The sequence below is a fragment of the Magallana gigas genome, chromosome 9, assembly GCF_963853765.1.
Source record: "Magallana gigas chromosome 9, xbMagGiga1.1, whole genome shotgun sequence".
Classification (NCBI taxonomy): domain Eukaryota; kingdom Metazoa; phylum Mollusca; class Bivalvia; order Ostreida; family Ostreidae; genus Magallana; species Magallana gigas.
The window spans coordinates 44,356,035-44,380,106 of NC_088861.1; the positions used below are offsets into that span (position 1 = coordinate 44,356,035).

Here is a 24,072-nt window from a genome sequence, read left to right on the forward strand (position 1 = left end):
AAAACGAAAAAGATTACGTAATGTCATCTGACTGTCAATATTGTCTTCCCTGTGCACAACGAGATACGCGTTACAAAATAAAAATCTTCGAATAACTAGCTTTTGATTTTCAAACGATTCTGAACGAATAAGATCTTAAGTGATAAAGAGCCGTTTTAAAATGCAGGACGAAAGGCAGAAGAGACTTAGCATGATGCGTAGATAGAGTATTTTAAAAAAAAAACTCTGTGCATGCGTCATAATGACGTCATGTTTTGGTCGTTACCTTGCTCCGTGGTGACAAATAATACTGTTAACAAAAGCAACAAAACAAATTCAACAGATGGAATGAAACCTTTAATCTTAATGACAAAATGTTGGTCTTTATATTATTGTACATGTACCATATGTGCATGATGAATGTGACATTCTCAACACATTTTTTATTGACCCTCGTTGAAAGCCAATCGTCCATTTTGTTTTGGTAAACTTCATTTCCTGTAGCTTAATTGGTATAAATTAGTGTATCTGTAAATAGATAATTAATTTCATTAGTACATTGATATTACTAATTACGCCTTTTAATCGGTCTGTTGCGTAACCAAATTATGTATTGGAATTCACTAATTTTTTCAATTGCACAGTTATGATAAGTTTACTATAAAATAACTGACATGTTAAAAATATGATTTGGGAAATTAATTTTTATAATCTGATACAAAATTTTTGAAAGCGATGTCCTTCTACGGCGTTTTATTTCAACAAAATTTGGTAAATTATTTTCCTGTTTTAACTTTTTACCACTAGTACTAATTTAAACCATAATCAATTGATGAAGATTTAACTATTTTTTCTTCGCAAATATACTATCCCTTATGTAGTCAATGCGTTCATTCACTTACCAATTAATACATTTTTTTTTATGACAGAACACAAGATAATCATTCATCATCTGTTTTGCTGTCAGCTTCGTCTGTTTGATTTGGACAGCAATCTTTTTTATCTTTCATATGCCGTGCAGCTAAATTACATTTTTTTACTTCTCCTATGTTAAGTCCGATATTTTTAAGGTCGGATTCTGTTAAGGAACAAAATGTTTCAACGCAATCTACACCATGCTGACTCAACGTTGGTATTAGTTTTTCAATAGCAAATTTCATCATTCCTTCGGTAAAGACTGTTTTGTTGTAGTCTACAATAAAGAGGTTTACTTTTAAATACTTATGAAAAAAACTTATCAATACGTGTAGCAACCTTTAATGATACATTATACACTAATGATGTAAAGTTGCATTAGTGGTCAAACTTCTGACGGTTAATGATAAAAAAAGAATTGCATTAGAGGATAAACTTTAACCGTTAATGATACAATTATGTATACTATATAGTACTTTTTGAATTTTTCATTTTATATATGCAACTTCATACATGGAATTGTATCAGGTGAAAGCTGTCCATTAGGCAACACCATCCACTATCATGCATAAAGATAAATCTTTTTTTTTATCAATGATGTACTCTTTCACACTTTTATTTTTTTTTAAATCTATCATATACTTTTCTTAACTAACAGAGTGAAAAGTAGAAAGAGAGACACGCATAAGAGAATGACTTGTCCAGTGGATAGTGTAGGTAAATCTATCCACTTGATCTTATGCAATATAATGATTCATAATTATTGGTCACCAATGCACTTATCTTTAAGTGTCTACTTTGTTAACTAAGCCAACAGAGATGTTGACAGAATTGTTCAATTAAGGAGTCTCTGGGAAGAATGTTTCAAACATGCGAATTCCTTTAATTTTTTTTCAGTGAAAGGTCGACTTATGAGTAAACTATTTGCAAAACATTAAGTAAATTGACTGGATAGTTTATCTCTCTTTTTGCGCTCAAATTTTGGTCGTATGTCCGATTATATAGAAAAAAGAAGGTTATCATTTTCAATTTAATATATAGAAGAATATAAACATACGATTTTCTTTTAAAATTTAGCGACGAAAGGTTAACGTAAAAGTAAACCTTTTGTTAAATCAAATAGAAATTAACCGCATGGTTTTTATGCTATTCGCCCTCGTAGTTTGGTCCTATAAACCTGTCTTGCCAGCCATGTTACATATAGAATTGTGTAGAATAAAAGATGTCTACGACACAAATTTTATTTTATTTGTAATAGATAAAAATGTACCTGAAACTCACATAGAACATGACAGGATCGTGCAAATGTTTATATCGTGTAAATTATATTTTTAGTTTTAATTATGACGCTGCAATAAAAAATGCACGACGTTCACTTTAGTCAATTGTTCCATCAAACTTTCAACTGACGTCATCGTAGGTGTTGACTTCAACGTGGATAATGCCGATTTTGTAGAAGTGGCGAAATGATAAAAATACTTCTGAACATTATTCTTAGAATTCATTTCACTAACATATTTTTTATGATAAGTATTTTTTTAAAAATAAAAATGTTTACATATTAACATCGATATTTGATCATTTTACTATGCATATGCGTTCCAGGACCTTAATGTGCAATGCCCTTCGCAGAAGGTGCAGAAATTTAAACCCGCGACCGACCTAAACAGTTCAGGTTCACCAACTGATACAATTGAAAATATATCATCAAGCAATTTATGTACTCCATGTTTTGCGTTTTATTTTGATATCATTAGTTGACACAGTTTTGATCATATGCTATATAATTTTGAAAGTCATATCTACATACTTTATACATGTATCATTAGAGGATATTTCATTAGATGTTACTTTCTGAATTGAATATTTTGGATATTCATTTTCTAATCCCAAACTGCACATGTCGCTTACTTAAGAAATGTACAGTTTTATTTTCATTATATTTTTCATAATCAAATAGTTTACATTAAATTGAGTGATTTTTTCCAGGTGTTATTCCGCATTTAGTAGGTTTGATCCTTTGCTTTTAAAAATTTTTGTGTTCACCTCTGGTCTAAATATTCTTGACTATTTATTAGGTTTTATCATTTTTAATATCATTATACAATAAATCATAAAGCGCAACGTATAATCTATATAAAATTACTCTACAGCGCTGTACAAATACAAGTTATTGGCATAAAAGCTAAGAACATATATGATATACCTAAATACACTAAATTAAAAACTACATACATATATAACACTAAGACCGGCCATTTTGATAGAAAATGTTAAACTCAATTTCATTGCTTAATATTCCTGATGGTCCAATCAGAATCAGTCTTTCTCAAAGACGTCAAAATGGCCGGTTTAGACATTGTAAATGAATTTGGCTCGACCAGTTGTCAAAAGAGAAGAATTGTTAACGAGGGGTTAGTTTTTTCCGTTACAGTTTGGAGAAATGATTTCAAACATGCACAGCAGGAGATCTTCACATTGAGATACGCATCCTAAGAAAGTTTGTTTTCTTAGGATTAATTAGCACTGATCGTATTCATCCAAAAGCACATGACCTTAATATATTTGTTTTTTCGCATGATACGATAATAACAAATTAAGTCATTGACATTTTAATTTTTTTTGACCGGCTCTAAAACGATTATCTTGTCGCAGTTCATGCAATATTGTTAGAAGCAATATTTCTATTGGCTGATTACTACTTTTATTTGTATACTTGTGCATTATCTGTTGTTTGTGAATCATGTTGTTTATACCCTTCCAGATCGATTGTGATATTTTTATTTTGTAGACTAAGAAATTACGGTTGCGTTGAAAATTGTATTGTTTATATCTAATGGAAATTCGTGGAGTAATTCTACAAAAATATAAAAAATATATTCAAAACGAGTTTTCAATTTGTATAACTTCGACCTACATAATACAAATCAAAAACAGTAACATGTTATTTCCTTTTCACAAGAGTTTTCGTTAAAAGAATCACCAAAATAAATAAGACAACGAATTTTTTATTGACATATTTTCAAAGAATTCCGGCCTTGTATCAACCTCTAATGATAAAACGCCGCTTAATGATACAAATATCATTAAGCGTTGCAATTGCAACCCCTAATGCTATAAATTCTTGCATTAATAGTTGACAACATCAACTGCTTATGATAAATCACCGCTTAATGATACAAGTTTATCATTAAGCGTCGCAAATGCACAGCAGACTTAACGCTTAATGAAACAAGCAAAACGCTACATGATCAACCCCTAATGATACAAACATTTATAGCATTAAGCGTTGCGTTTGCAATCTTAACGATATAATAATATATCTAAATATAGAACACTGGTCTGCAATGATTGTACGACTTGTTGTGAATGTCTTTAATGTCTTTTGTGGTTATAATACAATATAAGTAATCGTCATAGACATATATAAAACTCAACCAAAATTTGCATTTTTATATAATTTATAGAACTCCTCCCCCACTTAATAATAATGCATTATGATGGTACTGTACATGACTACATGCACCTGTGTTTGCATCTATGGACTGTAGCTAAAGTCTTTAGTAAAGAGATATTAAACATAACATTATTTGAATAAAATTTACAATAGTACATGTATGTCTTTAAAATGGATATGCCTATAAGTTTAATTGAAATACCAATATTGTAAAAGAGCTAGATGCACGAACCATTAAAATGCGGGGTTAGCCCCCCCCCCCCCTCCCCCTTCCCCCCACCCACACACATTTTTTTGCAAAGTTATTCATAACCGTAACCACAAGACCATTTTTTCTTGTTTGTCAAGATTTTTAATAAGTTCAGCCCACTTCCAACTTTCAATTGGCTTTGTGAAGTTAATAAAACTGCAAACTACGTTAACTATCAAGGAGTTCATCCTGACGACGCGATGAAAACAGAGCGCTCTGGTTGTGTTTATATACAATAACTTACCGAAATAATGTTTCATAAGACTTTGATTCCACCACCAGTAAGCATCCTTATTCACTATTTTCAATTTCGAGTCATAAGGCTAGCCTAGTGTTTGTTTTATTAAACATCAACAACTGTTCCTCGTTCGAGTCAATTCAAACTAACGAGCATTCGCAACTTTGTGTATGTAGGCTTAACAAACTTGATTATTCAAGTCTTCGAATCGGAATTTCCATTTAATCAAGTGAATAAGTTCTAAGAAAAATTATTTAGAGCTAAACAATTATTTTAAGGTTTATTTCAGTGAAACTTTACATTAAAACAGTTAGGGCGCTTTCCATTTACGTTGCCTCGCCGGCGACGTTATCGGGAAACAGTGACGTTAATGGAATGGTTGGTAACGTCACAATGCTCCAACGAGGACGATTGCAACGTCACAATGATCCAACTATAGGACGATTGCAGCTTAAAACTGATACTTATCTTATTTGATCTAAAAATTTTGGCTATTTGTAGTTTTAATGTATTTCAATGTAGTAGGACAAATTGTAGTTTTGGAAATACTTGTTTTGTAGAATATAATAACCTCGACGCCATATTGTTTCCTATTCGGCAACGGTATATTGCGTTGCCACAATCGCTCGCCGGCGACGCGCGTTCCAGCAATCGGCGACGAAGGCAACACCGGCAAACCGGCGATGCCGGTTAAATGGAAAGCACCCTTAGATTTATCTCAGGAATGACGTACTAAATTGTATTGCGCAAGGTCACAATAGCCGCATAACATAACGTTGCATCATCGTTTTAATCTTTGAAAAAAACCCCACAAATTCGGGTCACATAAAGGACTATCTCAAAAGCTTCATAATATAAATCAAATTGTATGAGATAAATAGAACATCTATAATTGTGTGATTTTATATTTGCTTTATCCAACTCGTTGAAATGGTTATATTCGCTCGGCAAGCCTCGCGAATATATACACCATCTTAACTCATTGGATAAAGCAAATATAAAATCACACAATATAGATATCCTCTTTATATATATATATATATATATATATATATATATATATATATTAAACGCCATCTAAACGGAATAAACTCGAAAGAAAATGCTTAGCATCTCAACAAAGCACATTGCATTAATCAACCATTACGAAAAAGATCGTGCGAATTACCGATAGAAAGAATTGTATTTTAGTACTTTGTTAATACATCAGATTTTGCTTAATCTGCGCAGGTAAACAGTCAACTCTCTGATTTACCGAAGTCTCTATTTGATTTGATACGTAAATTTTACAAAATACAGGCGATAGATTCCTGGTAACAAAGCATACATAATGAAAACGAAACTAAAATCAAAACAAGCTAACACCACCGTCATATGTGAAAACTGTCAATGCATTGAAATATTTAGCCTCAATTTACTTCACAAAATCGGCACCAATGTATTTTGCATGTTTCAAAGAATCCCTTCGCACGCGAACTGTTTCACAACAAACAAATTCATCTTTGATCGGCCCATTTATCATACATCATGGCTGCTTTAAACAAAGAACCTCGCTTTAGAAGCATGGACTCAAACATGGATTATTAAGTTTCTTCTTGAATAAGCCCGCAAGCCCGTAAAATGTCGACCCGGGCTTGACTACCCATTTTACCAACTTGGAAATCAACAATCGTTAATAAATTCCAAAAATACGCACTGTTGTCTATCAATATTTACAGCGACTACAAAAATACCTGTCTGTAACATATTCTGAAAATTTCAATGACATTGTTTAATTATTATCGACATAAATTGAAAAATCTCGATCTGCCCCGTCTTTTATTTTGTCCCGGCCCGGGTTTGCCTACCCATTTTACCAAGACTCGTATGGAATACCGAACCCGAAGCTATAAACTGATTGAAACACGTCTTTCCTTTATTATTATTTTTGTAATAACTCAAATTTGAAACATATTTTTAAAAATGCACCCCTTTTTCTATAGTTTCGAGCTTTTCTCCGCTTTGAATAAAGATCAGCCTTTTATTTCTGCAATTTATATTTGCATTCCCAGAAGGATGCTTTATGTCAAATTTGTTTGAAATTGGCCAAGCGGTTTAAGAGAAGAAGTTCAAAATGTAAAAAGTTTACAGACGGACGACGGACAAAATGTGATCAGAATAACTTGCTTGAGCTCAGGTGAGCTAAAAATTACATGTTATAATAAAAAATAAACACAGATAACTGTAAAACAAGTATTCCTTTTAAAAGAATGATCGGCAATATGGATATATTGAAAGCAAGAAGCAATCAACATTATCAGTTTGATGTAAAATAGTTTAAAAGTATCGATTTTTAAAAAAAAATATAGAATATTTTGAATCTGTAAACCATAATTTCATCATTATAAACCGTCAACAAATTTAATTTTGAAATAAATTTGGGCAAAGCCGTTTGTAAACTCCTTGTCTAGTTTAAAATTTTAAACGTAATTATTAAATGTTAATGTATCTTCTTCTTCTTCAGAATACTGAGTAGGGCTCTAAAAGAGCATTAACACGTATACAAAGAAACAGTTGTATTAAAATAATTTAATGCGACTGAAAAACATTGAATGCCATCATACCTTGCTATTGAGGTCGCATTATAACGTAACCTTGTTTATAAATCAAGCCGTCCTCCTAGCTACTATTTTGCAACATCAATAGATCGAGGTCAGTCTTATGATTGAGGTCAAATCATCGAGGTCAACTGCATTACTGAATGAACCTTTCGATCGAAACTCTTACGCGTGAGACAAAATGTGCATTCTTGAATTAACAGGTCGAACTGTATTTTTATGTATGTTTGCATCTCTTAAGGTAAATGAATGGAAATAAAACTGAGTTAAATGTTATATAAATACTAAATCAAACTTCAAATTTTTATAAGAAATACTTATGCAAGCGGAATGTGTGCGCACATTGAAGCATTTGCCGGATGCCTCATTACCGTCTTCCTTGAAAGACGGTATAAAGCGTTGAAATAATTTACCGTCTCCGGGTTAGTTATGCACTTCCTTTCCTTTGTGATTGGTAGAAAATACATGATGTGAAAATTTACATTTATTTTATTGGTTGAAATACTGTTTGGCGCAAGGGCGATAATTTTCTGATTATCTTTTTCATGTACGACTTAACAAATTTCGTAGATTTCAAATCTTTAAAAGTGAGAAAACGAAAAAGCAATACAAAATTGCTATGAATGAAATTCAGCCTTTGGTTTTCAGGTCCAACTTGTTGAAAGTAATATTCTATAATATCTATTGAAATTATTTGCTTTTCTTTTAGCATTGTTTATTCAAACATTTATATAAAATAAAAAAAAAATTGATGCGGTGTGTCTAATATCGGTAAAGTTATTTGCACCTTAGATAGATAAATGCAGTGGGATAACTTTGATTTTATAAAAATAGTACGAGTCTACGACCGTACTTAAGATCTCCTTTACCCTATAGTCGATCACAACTTACAAGCTCGGGTACGCAGTTCTTAATTTTAGACACGAAGCTATAGGCTTCAACGACACATGACAATAAATGTTTCACCCGCCATGCTATGTAGAGGAAGGTGACATTTTTAGAAAAAGAATTAAACTGTCTTTGATAACTAATTCCTGTTTAAGGTTTGTTCTAAAGACGGTAAGCTTTTTTTAAAAAAGCTAAACTTGTATGGGCACAATAGTGATCGGCCGAAGCCGATCACCAAAAAACAAACAAACCAAGATTTAAAGTATTCGTAAAGAACTAGGTACAGTTTCAGTTTATTTACACGAAATCACCCTTAAACTAATAATCTGTACAGAGTTACCGGATTAAACTTTCAGAAGGGTAATTGAGACTTCAAAGACAATGCATGTTCCCCTAATTTTCATAATACTGAGCAGATGATACCAATTCATCATTCGGTGGGTTTTTTTTTTGTTTCTCTTTTTTTTTTGGAAATAGAAAACTGTTTCTGCAGCTGTTCCCCACGATGAAACTCACATTATTACTTTATTAATTGATATAACATTAAAACATATTAATTTTCTTGTGGTCGACAGCTTCAGACACACTTTCATCTTTGAAAAAATAGAGAAAATGCACCACTTTTCATCACTTTTGACTTAATCTTTAAAATATGTCAAAATGTTAAAGTCATAATTTCTGGTTGAAACAAAATAAAAAATGTTAAACTTAGTACTTTATATATATACATATTCAAGACAGTATTTTTGCATTTTCATGAGATTGAAACAACTTTTTAATCTTAGGGCGAATATTGAAAGAAACTTTCTTCTCTCTGTGTGTCGATTTTTCCTAGATATATTTTTTTTTAAAATGGCCAGAGTTCTACATACTGGTATGTTATTATATCAAAAGGAGTACAATTGCAACGCTTAATGATATAAATGTTTATATCATTAGGGGTTGATCAAGTAGCCTTTTGCTTGTTTCATTAGGCGTTAAGTCTGCTGTGCATTTGCGACTTTTAATGATAAAATTGTATCATTAAGCGGCAATTTATCATTAGCGGTTGATGTTGTCAACTATTAATGCAAGAATTTATAGCATTATGGGTTGCAATTGCAACGCTTAATGATATTTGTATCATTCAGCGGTGTTTTATCATTCGAGGTTGATACACAGCCTTCCTTTTCCTCTCGCAAATATCAAAGTGCAAATACCAAAGTAGAATTTGCATAAGCCTTAACATAAAGTATTATTCCACATAGTCGATAATTTTCTTCTCAGAATGTTAAAATACCTTATAAAACTTGCATTTTAATTATATGACAATTAAATGATTGCTCAAAAAACTATTTACCGTATGTTTTTAGTAAAAATGTTCTTTTTATTTGAAGATCTTGGGCTTCATCCTTCAAAAAAAAAGTTATTCATTCAATATATAATACTAATAGGTATATTGATAAGTGCATACAAATGTACATAATATAAAATACGTACCTCGTTTGTGTATTCTTTACCTTAAAAAGAACCAAAATAAAATATAATTGTATTTCTAAAACCGATTTTATCACGATGGTATTCTTTTGTTTAAAAATTTCTAAATGAATACAACCTATTGACATTATATATCTTAGCGTTTTACCTTTTTATTTTGCTGATAAAAATGAGAAACAAATTAAACAACGTATATATCTGATAAATTTAGAGGTTGTTTGATACTTGTAATATGATTATGTTGACTTTAGCCAATGTTGCAGCACGTACCTTTCCTTATAAAACGGCATATATTATACACAATTGTTCCAGCAATAGTAATAATGTTCGTTGCTAGCACAACACCAAAGAGGATTCTGTAGCATGAATATCATACAATTACTAATATATTATTCATACAGGAAAGAAAGAAAGAAAGAAAGATAGATAGATAGATAGATAGATAGATAGATAGATAGATAGATAAATAGATAGATAGATAGATAGATAGATAGATAGATAGATAGATTATTATGCTTACTTATAAATTTCGATCTCGGTGTTTTCAGTATTTGTAAGCATGTCTTTCGCTGTGTTCAATATATCTGATTTTTTTGTTTTTCGAACAATATCATTACACTGGAAATCTACAATACACGCCAGAAAGATATACAAGTATATTTGTAATGAGTGACGGTCTAAATAAACAAGGCTTCGTTAATAACAATTAGAATAAAATATAACCATTTTCAATTTGTACAAAAAAATAAATATGGAACATAAAATAAATCAACCAAGAAAAATTGTTTTCAATCAAAATTCTCCATAAAGATATGTTTGTTAATGAAATGATTATCAAATCAACAGGTTATTGTGGTTTTATCTTATCAATTGTCATTAAAATAAGAATAAAGGAATTGTTATTCAGTACATTTATATTTCTATTTATATGAATATTCATATGTGTTTCTTACCTCAAGTAACAATAAATCACTTTGCAAAACAAAAATATAATGATTATTTAAAATATAAAAATAAAAATGTAAAAATGGTTTTAATAAAAACGACAATGTTTTAGCATTACATACACGTCAATTTATATGGCGTTTTAGCGTTTTCAACAGCAAAATGATTTCATAATTTCAATTCAAATATAAGAAATAATCTTATTAAGAATTATGACATGGCTGTTTTTATATATCTCCATTCTACCATGAATTTAATTCTGTTCTGCTCGTTTTTGGGAGTTGATTTTAATCAACTCTCCTATGCAGTTACACAGACAAACCAAAAGTGAAACAGTGTTTGGACCTCAGCACAAATCATTGCTGGTGACAAGACTTAGTTCTTGAAAATAATTGATAAATCCGTTGTAATGTATGCTAAGGCCTTGTTTTTCAAGGAAACTTATTTATAAATACCTTGAAAATAGTCAGATTTTAAATGGTACGAACAATTTAAACATTTTTTCTAGTCGTATGTAGACTACGCCAGAGTTCAATATAGTCTCGTTCAACTCGACGCTCGGTTGTCTCCGTAAATCCTTGTCGGAGATTTACAGTGTCAGCCGAGCGTTTGGTTGAACGAGACTAGAGTTCAATTTTGCTTGGATCCATACAATTTTCGAGAAATATTTCTATTACTGATACATATAGTTTGATTGAATTAATTTTATATTTAAATATTATTTAACATGATTCATATGGGGGTTTCTCGACATTCTTGTCGAAAAAGTCCAAAAATTCATATTATAAAAATGTGCGTAATTCAAATTAGAAACTACATGTACTTGTCATGCAAAATAACATATCATTGATTTTAAAATAAATAAACATCGACAAAATCAACTCCCGTCAGTTCTTCAGTACTTTGATTTAGTTTAATACTGAGTGGTCCCGTGACGCCATAGGTTTCTTCTATATTATTCTATAAAAATTAGTCACAATTTCAATTTCCTTTTAGTATTTTTCAATAAGATTTAAGTTTTTTTTTATCAAATACAGGTACACGTGCTAAAATATCAAAACACGTTATTGTTGCAGGAACACTGGCACACAGACAAAACAAAACAAAAACTGCAAAAACTCCTAATTATTCCATAATCTAGTTTAATCCAATTTATAATTAATCAGTAAACGATTGACACCTCTGACATCACACAAATCGCTTTCAAAACATGCATGTTATCAGCTTTGATACTATGAGTTATATGGTTTGTAGTTCACTTAATATGGTATATACATGGTCTTTAAATTCCATATGGGACACCATATGGAATTCAATGACCGTGTATAAACCATATTAGGTCAATAAAACAAACCATATAACGATGATATCTTACTGACTGTCTTTATTTTAAATTATTCAAACAAAAAGTTTATCGCATTTAGTAAAAAAAATAATTATATACATGTGATGTATGAAATATTTGCTATTATCTTCAATTATTTGCTCTGTGACTTTACCTTTCCACTACTTTTACGTTATCGTGACGTTACAATGAACTTTTGCTTATTAACGTTACTTTGTAGCATATCAGTCATTTGTACATAACTGCCTGAAAAGCAATGGATGGCAAAAACGTTTTTTGTGTTGAACTCGTTGAAATGGTTATATTCGCTCGGCAAGCCTTGCGCCTTGCAAATATATACACCATTTCAACTCGTTGGATAAAGCAAATATAAATTCACACAATATAGATATCCTATATATATATATATATATATATATATATATATATATATATATATATATATATATATATATATATATATATATATATATATATATATATAAACGAATAAGTCCTTGGTATAGGTAACGATATAGAAAAAGGTTTTCAGTAGACGATAACACAATAATCCATTTCTTCAGTAATCCATTTCTTCAGTGGATTTCAAATTGAAATTTGAAATCCACTGAAGAGCCGATCAGGCGAAAGCGCTCTGGATTAAATTTGAGAGAAATGGATTATTGTGTTATCGTCTACTGAAAACCTTTTTCTATATATATATATATATATATATATATATATATATATATATATATATATATATATATATATATATGTGTGTGTGTGTGTGTGTGTGTGTGTGTTCTAACTTGGCTTCAAGGGCTAATCATGTAAGTACATTTGTGTATTTACATGTATGAAATAGTTTTGAAGGTGTTTTAAACACGTGGAAAATCCCGATAGGCTGCTTTTCTTTTTTAAATATTCAGTATGACTTATTGCACCATAAGTTGATTTAACAGATCGTAGAGTACATTTGCTTCATCATAAAAATATGTTAGTTATCGAGCCTATCAGAGATAAAATTGTTGACAAGAACATCTTATGTTTGTGTGTTGGTTACACGGTGTTATAATACTGGATCTCCCCAATCACGTTTATTATTTATTCGAAATGTTGTGTTCATGGCTTTCAGTAATGTTTACCAAGAAAAAAGTAAACTACACTGGGCTAAAAATCAAGAAGACAATCTGTTTTTAAGATTCTATGCATTGTTTAAATAAAGTGATTTTTAAATATTTGTTTTAAATATAAAGTTTGCTACTTACAGTGTAATAAATCCGATGAACTAAATCGAGTTGTGCACGGTTTAGAATAGTTTGTGCATTCCCTCTCATATACCTCTTGAAGTCGAGCGCCACCTTCATCAAATTTTAAACAAAACCCTAAAATGTAAAGAGTTCATATTTACAATTGAATTAATTATTACCTATATGTTGTTTAAGTTGGGCCCCTATTTACTCCCTTCCTCCTGTTTGGGTTAAAATTATGTTATTTTTTCTGTATAAATTATTAGTATGACATCTTTTTAAATGCAAAAGTACCGACTTTACATGGCTTTACTATTTTTTGGCCAAAATTTTTACACCATGTATACTCCTTTTTATAAAAAGAAAGTTTTCAGCTGATTTATCAAGGAAGACTTTACTATTATTCTGAAAAATCTTCAGATTTCTTCTTATTTTTTTTATTCTAGACGACAGCTTTGATCCTAAATATATCGCTTGTTTATTCACCGATTGTTTTGAAATTTTCAGGTCTGATAACATGTCGCGCAATACTGTCGTTTCATATTTTACTTAATGAAAATCCCCATAAGGTTTTAAATTATTTCTCTTATAGTAAAATTTATCGACTTCTTTTGTCGGATGGGTTTAGTTTTAACGATGACTGGCCGAGTCTCAAAGATGGGCTTGTTCGGAAGCTGATAGATTGAATTAATGCAAGACATATTTCATTTGTTATTTAAATGCAAACAAAAGGAGTGGTATATGTAAACAGATAGCCATGCTATGACCTTGAATTGCTATTATTACATAATGGTCACTATGATATGTATGTGTACCTAGGTGCTGAGCACTGAATGGTGTTAAGGATAATTAACAGAATGAACTCTGTGAATCTTGTAGCACTGCGTAGTATTCCTAAATGATGTTATAAAACCAGGTGAATAATACGGGCATAATAATATCCAAATTGTGAGTTTAAAAACAAGTGTCATATTTGGCGATTCTGTGTCGGCAACGATAGCTCTGGTACTCCATATTGATTCATGTATTGTGTATTCTATATATTAACCTTTGTAACCTTTTATGCCGTGTATGAATGAACGTATTATGTGTAAGTGATGCCTTATACCTAGGTGGGGGACTCCGAGACTCAGGACTCGGAGACTCAAATCCTGCATCCGTACTCTTTGATTGACAGTTTTGACGGTTTTGTTACTTTATTTAGAAATAAGATATTAATCTTAATTTTGAACACTAAATGTTCACGCATGATCGTCGCAAATGGGCCGAACTAGTCAGAACTGTCTATCATAAGTAAAATCTTATATATACCCATGTAAAATGATGTTAAGCAGATAGACTCTTTGATTTGTTTGATTTGGACTGCTTTTGATTGTTATAATTTTTACTTAAGGAATGAATTCAATATTTATTTGTTTTATACGATATAAAATGGTTTGGGGCAGTTTACGCTTTATAAACCGCGAAGCGGTTTATAAAAAAGCGTAAACTGTTTCAAACCATTTTATATCGTATAAAACTAATAAATATTGAATTCATTGCTTATAATGTAATTTTTTTACTCTTCACTGTAGATAAAAACGGTCATTTGACCTTTAAAATGATGTAAAATTGTACAAAATTCAAACGTAACGTCAGGCGTATTGATACGTTTTTGACGTTAGTCTTACTATGACGTAGGCAACATTCTTTATACGATATAAAATAATTTTTTAGCCAATCAGAAAGCGCGTTACAACCAGAATTAAATTATTATTCGATCATGATTGTTAATAAACTATTGGGGAAAGAAGTACTGGACTTCGTAGTTTGAGTAGCATCTCTAGGAGATAACAAAGTTTGAAGGCTTACATATAAGTGTTGAAACAAAGGTTAGAAAAAGATGTAAAAAAAATTCACGTATTTTCCGTTTTAGTTTTCTACCTGATAATAATTTGTTATAAGATGTATTTTAAAAGTTGTGGGTCTTACCAAGACCTTTCATTTGGTATACAAAAGGGGCTGGCTCCTATAGTTAGGGAGTTAGAGGTTTCAAAAGTTTTTTGTCAATAACTCGTAAAGGAATAAAAATATCTAATGCATTATTTAAGCAAAATTTTAAAGCAATTTATTCCGGTTCCTTCCGTAGTAATTAATCTGATGTTTTCGTAATTTATAGTTAGTATTTGCAGAAACAATTTGTGTCAGTTCGGTCCAGTTCGGGAGGTGTGCAAGAAGTTATGAAAGGACTTCTTGTAATGCACTAACAGATAAATGCATTGCGAAAAGATGATTCCACATTAAATTCCCAAATGTTTTTATTCATATATTCATTTTCATTTCAAATAGATGAACTCTTTGACCTTATTTCTGTTGTTTGTTTCAAAACACTGCCCTCACTATATTAAGATGCATTACGAGACTCCGGTAACCGATCGATACCAGAGTCGCTAGCTGTATTCAGGCCGTCGCCCAGACAACAGTGCACGTGCTTGTAGAGCTGGAAGTACACTTGCTTAACGCTCCACTGTTTTACTGTAACGAATACATCTTGAATTGTTTCTGTACTGGGAGATGTGTTAATAAAATGGTTCCAATGCATGGTAATTAAACTCAACTTTCGTACAATATACAACCGTCATATAAAGCATAATGTGTATTACTGACATGACAAATGTACGCGGGCAATTTAAGCAAACACGGGATTGATTCCGATATAACGTTTTCTTTTAAAGCATAACAAAATACTGATTTATTATAAAGATAACATTATCATCGTGAAGATGATTTTAAAAAGTGAACTTAATATTCCACTATAATATTATTTGAATCCAAAGCCGCTAATTTTAGTAAGGTTATCAGGGATAATATTTATGACTTGCAACGCGTTACGCGTTTTTTAACTATTTGCAAAACATCTACAAACGAAAATATCAAACAGCCTTCATTAGTAATTTATAAATCATTAAGTTCATACACAATTTAGCATAAAAGTTTGAATGAATTTATTTTTATATTATTTTTCGACGCACAATCCGATTATTAAAGGTATATATAAAAGTAATTTATTTTTTTATTTTAAGCCCCAATCAGCAAAAGTTATAGTCTGGTGAAAGAAAACATGTATATAGTGAATTCGCTATAGTTATTATTACGAATTCGTTATACGGATAAAACGAATCACGGATATAACGAAGTAAATCCATTGGTCCCTAGGACTTCGCTATAACCGAGATTTACTGTATAGCTTTCTTTAAAGCTTGCATGACTAAACAAAGTATTTTATCGGAAGCATTATTAGTTACCTAAGCTGCGTTTATGTAGCTCTCGGTCTGGAAAAAATTCAGATTGACTACCAACCGAAATTTTCCATACAGGGGTCTACAGACTTGCAGCTAACATTACCTTTTAAAATATATTTTAGAATTTGCCGCTGTTCATACAATCATTAGAGAGACGCGCAGATTCAAGTGGTAATATATGTCGTTTGTGGGATTTATGAAGTCCATTTATATTGTTTACATTAGAATTATTTCATTATTTAAAGTTTGTGGGTGAAATGAAAACAGTTTTACATGTAATATGATATAAAGATAACAATCTTCCAGGCCTTTCCATAATTTTCAAGCAATTATAAAAAAGAATCTCAAAATAAGAAAATAGACGCAAAGTAAACTGCATACACGGTACATGTATGCCCTAATGTATTCGCATTGAATGTATGATACGTCTCTTAAAAGTTCTTTTTTTTTTGGACTCGTCCACTATAGCTGCATAAAAATTAATTAATGAGACATTCCGGTGCCTTAAAATTAATCTAAGTTCATTGTGCATATCTTTTTGTAATAAAAAAAATGAGATGTAAATCCTTTTACCATGCAAAGTTTCGGATAAGGCAATGAGGAGTTGTAACTAGAAACTTCAAAAAGAGAATTTTATCAGAACCTTAAATTGTGAAATGCTTACACTGAAAATTGTGCCCGATTTCTTGCTTTTTTAAGGGAAAATCTCATTGATGTAAAAAAAAAACATAATCAATAAGAGTTTGACAATCTGTAGCTGCAGATCTGTACCTCTTAGTCTAAAGAGGAGGAATCGGATGGACGACCTAGGACCCAGATCGTCCATCCTAATTTCTTGAATATTACCATTTCTTTCATACACATACGCATGTAGGCCGAATACTCATCGAGACTAAATGGTTCGTATTTCAAGTTTTAACTGCGTTGAAAGGTATTATTACAGTACCGATCAGACCCAACCTAACACCAGAGTAAACGCCAACTAACCCTGGGTTTACTTTTAGGGTTTACGTTTTTTAAAATTTGGGTCCACTCGGGGTTTACTCGGAGTTTACTTGGAAATTGCTTTTGTGGTGAACTGTACACACTGAAGTGTAAAACAGACCCGTCTTTTATCTTACCATCCTACTGCCCGTAAGTCCTGCCCCTTGTGTATTCCGAATACACAGTTAGCGTCTGCCTCAGTGGTGTACTTCTGATCGGGGTTTACTTTCTGTGTCCACTCTGGGTTTACTTTGGGTTTACTCTGGGTTTACTCTTGGTCTACTCTAGTAAACCCAGAGAAAACCCAGAAAGTAAATCCAGGGTTTAGTTGGGGTTTACTTTTTGTAAGGTTGGGGATGATCGGTACTGTATATTGGCATTCCGATAATTTTAAAAATGATTAATTAAATAAAAATGATTAACATTACCGTAAAATTACTTGTATCGGTCTCACTCCTTAAAAGGGAAATGTCCAGACCCCCCCCCCCCTCCCCCCCCCCCCCCCGTTCCAAAATTCAAATTCAAAATTCTTTATATTACATGTCCATTATAAAATTATAAAAAAAAAATGCCTGGGACATCCCCTGGCAAACTCAAACAACCTCAAACCCCCCCCCCCCCCCGGGACATTTTTTTGATCTGCAAATGCTCCCTCTCCTCGGAAAACAAAATTATTCCTCAAACCTCCCAGTAAAATTTCCATATTTCAAAAGATTCATTGGCGCTATATATATATATATATATATATATATATATATATATATATATATATATATATATATATATATATATATATATATATATATATATATATACATATACTGTACCGATCAGACCCAACCAAAGTAAACCCATAGTAAACCCAGATTGGACACAGAGAGTAAACCCGGCCAGAAGTACACCCCTGAAAGCAGACGCTAACTGTCTATTCGGAATATACAAGGGGTAGGAATTACAGGCAGTAGAATAGTAAGATTATGATACTAGTCTGATTCACACTTCAGTGAATACAGTTGACCTCAAATGCAATTTCAAAATACACAGAGTAAACCCAAAGTAAACCCCAAGTGGACCCAAAATTTCGAAAAGGAAACCCAGAGTAAACCCCCAGTAAGTTAGTTGGGGTTTACTCTTGTGTTAGGTTGGGTCTGATCGGTACTATATATATATATATATATATATATATATATATATATATATATATATATATATATATATATATATATATATATATATATATATATATATTCGTTGAATACCAATTTTCATGGATTTCGTTGTTAAGTTGATCCACAAAATTAAATGTTCATTGAAATTCAATTTCAACAAACATTTTGTATTGATAAGATCATTGGCCACGAAGTTACGTATCCTTGAAACTGTGGTTTTCAGAAAATCTACGAAAATTGATACCCACGAAATTAATGAAACCACAGTATATATATAATGTATTTGATTATATAATACAACTTTGAATCGTTGTATTAACACAAACAAAACATCGGAAAATGAATTAAGGTTGAAACCACCTTGTGTATAATTTGTAAATTTTTAAAGTAATGTTTTTATCACTCATTCATTTCGACTACGGATCATCTACTGCACCATGAATAATCGTGCACCAGATGCAAACGATTAACCATCCTTCTTGCCCGGTTAAATTAAGAATTGCATTTTTTAAAATTATTTTGCCTTCTTCTGTTGATGTATTTCATGTGAATAATTAAAGATTTGTTAGACCTTTACTTGCTTTGTGTTAAGTTAGTTTGGAAATGATTAACTTATTCACGTGAAGAATAAAATGTAGTCAGTGACAAAATATCTTAATAAGAACCATTGCCTCATGCTAATACTAAAAATGACATTTTATTATTCTTTTCTTTTGCATTGTTAAAATGTTCTTAATGTTAAACATATTTCCGATTGTTAGATAAGTTCATAGATGAGTATAAAGTTAACGACAGCAATTTATTTGAAAACAGTTCAGAGTTGAAAAATATAACTGAAAAGTTTCTTACATTGAAACAATTTTATATAGTTTAATTTATTTAATCAAATATGTCAAAATCGTAAAATATGGCAAATACTAAAGACCTCATATCTTATCACATGCATATTAACTTGCCTTGAGATATTATTTCTGGGGCACAAACTTCTACCGTGTCGTTATTCCAAGTATTCAGCACACAGTGGTATTTGAACTTCGCTGGTGTTGCACATTTCTGTATAAATGCCAAATGTTGACATTGCTTCCGTTGTTTAGCTCGAGACAGTTCCGCTTCGTTTGTAGGACATGATGTAACCGTTTGAACTGTTGCTAGAGACGCTAAACAATGTTTTCCTAGGGTATTAGCTGGATGCTACAGAGTATACATACAGTGTTTGAACATATTTGATCTAAAAACACACATGCTAATGTGCACTATGCCATTAATTATTTCATTCTAAATTTTATTTTAAGTACAATACCATTATTCTTGAATAGAAATAGTTGTTCTTTTATGAATACAGAAACAAATCATATTGTCGGGCTCAGACACATGTATACATTATCAAATGTTGTTCTTACCGGGAAAACAGATAAGAAAAGAATGCATATCTTGAAGATCATCTTTAATTATTCATAAAGCAGATATCGATAGGCCTGTAATGTAAAAAATATGAAAACGTCATATTTGTTTTATGAAATAAAGTTTAGAGTCTGTCTTTGCTAAAACTAATAATAATTTTGAAATATTAAATTCGTTAAATCATTAGTTGATTCCTTTAATAAAAATGATTAGTTGAATCAAACAGTCATTGCAAAGTTAGCTAATACCGGTATTCAATCTGAAAGTTCAAATGAATTTTTCGTCTGTCTGTCTGTCTGTCTTTCCATGTTTTTGTTTGTCCGTGTGTAAAGTTTTCACATTTTGCTCCGTAACCACTTGGCGAATTTCAACGTACATGTATCTTTTCACAAAACATTTTTAGGTAAAGAGACTTCAAATTCAAGCTCTTTTTTGGGAGGGGATCTCTAGGATTTATTAAGAGATTGTTGCCATTTTTTAAATCTTGTTCTTAAAAATCATTTGGCCATAACATCAGAAACTTGTTTTTGTGTGGAAATATTCTCAGGTATATAAAAAGACTTCCTTGTTTCCATGTTTACGGCACGGTACTTTGTACAAATATATAATTGCCACGAGAATTTTATTCATTTCCTACTTATAAATATCGGATGGAGTTGCTAATTTTTGAGTGTCATTTCAAGTAAGTCTCAACGTCCCCAGTCAATACCGCGCACTGCATCCACCAACATTGGCTACCTTTACAAGGCTAAATGCATAGAAATCATTGTTCAAAATTACTTTATAGCCACTAATGACAGCCCTCTTAAAAAAGCAATGTCAATTTTTTGGTGAACTGTTTACTACATGTCCGAAAAACGAGATGTTTATTATAAAAGATCTAATTAAAGAGGTTCGTTCCTTTGTTTTCTGTAACCATTTTTGGTCACCTCTAGTCTGATTATTCAGCATTAACTTCTTAACTTCGGCTCTTGTGTCAATTAGGTACTGGCATATATTACTTTCATATTCACTACACATGTTGAACTTCATACTGCATAAAACTTGTAATTTAATAATAGTACTTTAAATGTTTGTTTGATTTCTTCACATAATCCATCTCCGTGCCAGATTTTAGCATAATTTCAAGAAAGTTATCGGTTTTGTTAATAGCCGCAATTGTAACAAAAAAAAAATAGGCATGTGACATGGATCTCGAATTCAAACAATGAACATTTCAAATCCAATCTTTATATCTAAATAGTTTTCGGATGATTGTAGGTACTTTTATTTCAGGTGACAACCTCCTTAAAATTTATCAAAAAGTAACAAAATAGTTACCGGGAAGGACTTTACCAGCTGCAATGATTTAAATGCAACCTACAGATGAGACGAACCAAAACTCGTAAGAGAGAAAGTGTTTCATTAAAAGTTTAAAATTTGTCAACTTAAACTTAACTAAAACAAACTATTATAGTTAAGTTTAAATTGATAAATTATAAACCTTTGATGTAACAGTTGTTAGTAACATGAATCAACAATTCATAATATTTAACTATTTGATTAATGGACAAATATTTAGGGATTTTTGCGTTTATGACTTATTTTTACGTATCAAAATTGATAATTGAAATTAGTTAAGTGTATTAATTTTGTTTAGTGCAATGAACTATACATTCTTTTAACTTAAATGGTATTCTTATAAAAAATATATTTAGACTAATTCTCTCTCCCTAGGTTTACTATAGTCTGTCCAAAGATATCCTGAATTCAGATTTTGCTTAATTGCTTGATATTTATAAATACCTCAGGGATATTTGTGATTTGAAATCATTTGCAGCTTGTTGAAATAAACGTCATTTGATTAACTTTTAGGAGATTTTAATTGTGAATCTTCGGGTATTGTGAACGTGATAATCTCACATAGCCACAAATTAGGCGAATTCGGAAATTAGACACCGGTTACCCTTCAGATTGAAAAGTAAAAAAATGCTACCTATTCAAGTTGGACACGGTTCTACTACAAAGAAGTGAGCAAAATAAACGAGAAACCGAGACAGCAAACTGGGTTTTGTTATTCTTTTTAAATTTTGAAATAATTTCCGATTTTTTTTTAAATTATCTGGTATGAAACTACGTCAATAATAAGCCAACCTTCTATTGACATTAGAGCTTCAAACCTTGATTTCTTTTGTCAGAGTCAATTCGGATTGCTTCTTTGAAGAAAAAAAGCAACAGAAAGGCAAGTGATTATTTGTCATTTCTGTTCAACGCCATATCAACAATGTGATGTCCTCTTATATCGTTTATTATCCTATATTAATAGACATGGTTTTCTGTTAAATATACTAAACAAACGACGTAATTTACCTGTGTCTGTTCCACATTTGATGTTTCTGAAAATAACCGGGAAATACCCATCAAAAAGAAAGTGTGATTAAGCAACAAAAAAGTTAAAATTCTTTACCCCTGCTTTAAATAATAAGAGATTATGTTGCTTTTTGCTGAATAGATCAGAATAAATTGCCTATATTGCAATAATATTCAAAATAATCGTTTTTCATCAAGTTGAAGGTCGCTGCTAAAAATAACTATATGCATGTTTATGGCCTACATCGCCTACCCGAGAGAACATTGGATAAGTAAGCTAACTTGCTTAGCTTTGTTTTAATAAAATAAGATGCAAACCTATTCATGTCTGCATGTTCAAGCTGGTTTGAACATTTAATACAAATTATAATTTCTTATATCCTTAAAGCTTTATTTTTAAATCAGTTCAGTTATTATTAAAAGGACTAGAAGATATCCTGCGTAGACGCGGGAGAAACACTTCACACATCAGTGGGCTGTGTAAGCTGAACAAGATTGTTTTCTCCATTTTTTTTTAGTTTACAATGTTTCCGAATTTTTTCTTAATATAAATTTAAAAATTGTAATCAAAAGCAACTGGATACTTAGTCGAACGGGCAGGGATGAAAATCTACACTAAAATTAATTATACATGTTCATGGCCTATATTCTTTTTGTTGGGAAAATGGAAAATAAAGTACAAACTTTACCTGCATTCTACTGTTTCTTCCAAAAGCAATTTATGAAGCTCTTGTAAATATTTACATTGTTTTATTAATCCTTTTTATTCATTGTCAACTCCCAATTGCATATATAAATGCGGGTTTTTTTTTGTCTTGTTTTGTGGTTTTTTTTTTTTACTATTTTTTTTTTTTTGGTTTATTTAATTTTATTTTTTGGGGGGGGAGGGGGGGGGGCTTTGAGTTTTTGAGGGTTTTTTTTCATAGGGAGGGTGTTTATAGTTAGTCGTACCTGTTTTCTAAATATTGTTCTTCCAGTAAAATTTGTCTATAAGTTTATATACTGTTCCAAATAAGGTGGCAGGGGATAGTTTAGAACCGGGTTTTTCACCCGGTCAAAATTTTGAAATAAAGGGAGAACCTGAGGTTTGGCTGGTTATTTGATGGGTATAAATTGCTAGAATATTTATTGCATTCATTTTGTGGATAGAGGAGCTCATGTCAATTTCATTGATATATGACACTTTAAAGGAACTTGGACACGATTTGTGATCAACAAATTTTATTTTTATTTTTTATGTATAAAATGGTTTACTGGTGCATTTTAAAGGATTGACCAAAATATTGAATGTTAAAGTGAAGTTACGAGAGAGATACAGAGGTAAGAATTGGTTGTTATTTAAACAAAGCTCGAGTCTTATAGTTGTTTACAAAAAATGTAATGTAGAAAATTACCATTTCTTAGACAAAATGACATATAAAAACAATTTAAACTAATTCAGTATCTTTATAAATACTATTATCAACAAAAGAAAGATACATTTGTTTGAAACTTACACCAATACAACACTTATGTAAAAATGACAATATTCGAGCTTTGTTTACAAAACAAAGAATTATGAACTCT

The 24,072-nt window shown here is 31.1% G+C and overlaps 1 protein-coding gene across 1 annotated transcript; it reads right to left on the reverse strand.

Annotated features, from left to right (window-relative positions):
- Positions 1 to 380: 380 nt before the first annotated feature.
- On the reverse strand, positions 381 to 22,598 carry LOC136271734 (uncharacterized). Its single transcript, XM_066072163.1, has 10 exons — positions 22,507 to 22,598; positions 20,157 to 20,231; positions 19,713 to 19,947; positions 13,341 to 13,457; positions 10,321 to 10,426; positions 10,071 to 10,156; positions 9,804 to 9,823; positions 9,664 to 9,715; positions 882 to 1,171; positions 381 to 507 (listed from the first exon to the last, which is right to left on the reverse strand). Exons 2-9 carry the CDS (start codon positions 20,196 to 20,198, stop codon positions 921 to 923), a joined length of 909 nt encoding a protein of 302 aa, XP_065928235.1. The 5' UTR covers positions 20,199 to 20,231; positions 22,507 to 22,598; the 3' UTR covers positions 381 to 507; positions 882 to 920.
- Positions 22,599 to 24,072: the final 1,474 nt, after the last annotated feature.

What these genes read in the sequence shown, in the direction of transcription:
- LOC136271734 (XM_066072163.1), bottom strand. Translation starts at nt 20,198, where the DNA reads ATGATCTTCAAGATATGCATTCTTTTCTTATCTGTTTTCCCG. An exon ending in ACCGAGATCGAAATTTATAA is followed by an intron (nt 10,157 to 10,320) that starts GTAAGCATAATA and finishes TTCATGCTACAG; the next exon opens with AATCCTCTTTGGTGTTGTGC. An exon ending in GTAAAGAATACACAAACGAG is followed by an intron (nt 9,716 to 9,803) that starts GTACGTATTTTA and finishes TTTTTTTTGAAG; the next exon opens with GATGAAGCCCAAGATCTTCA.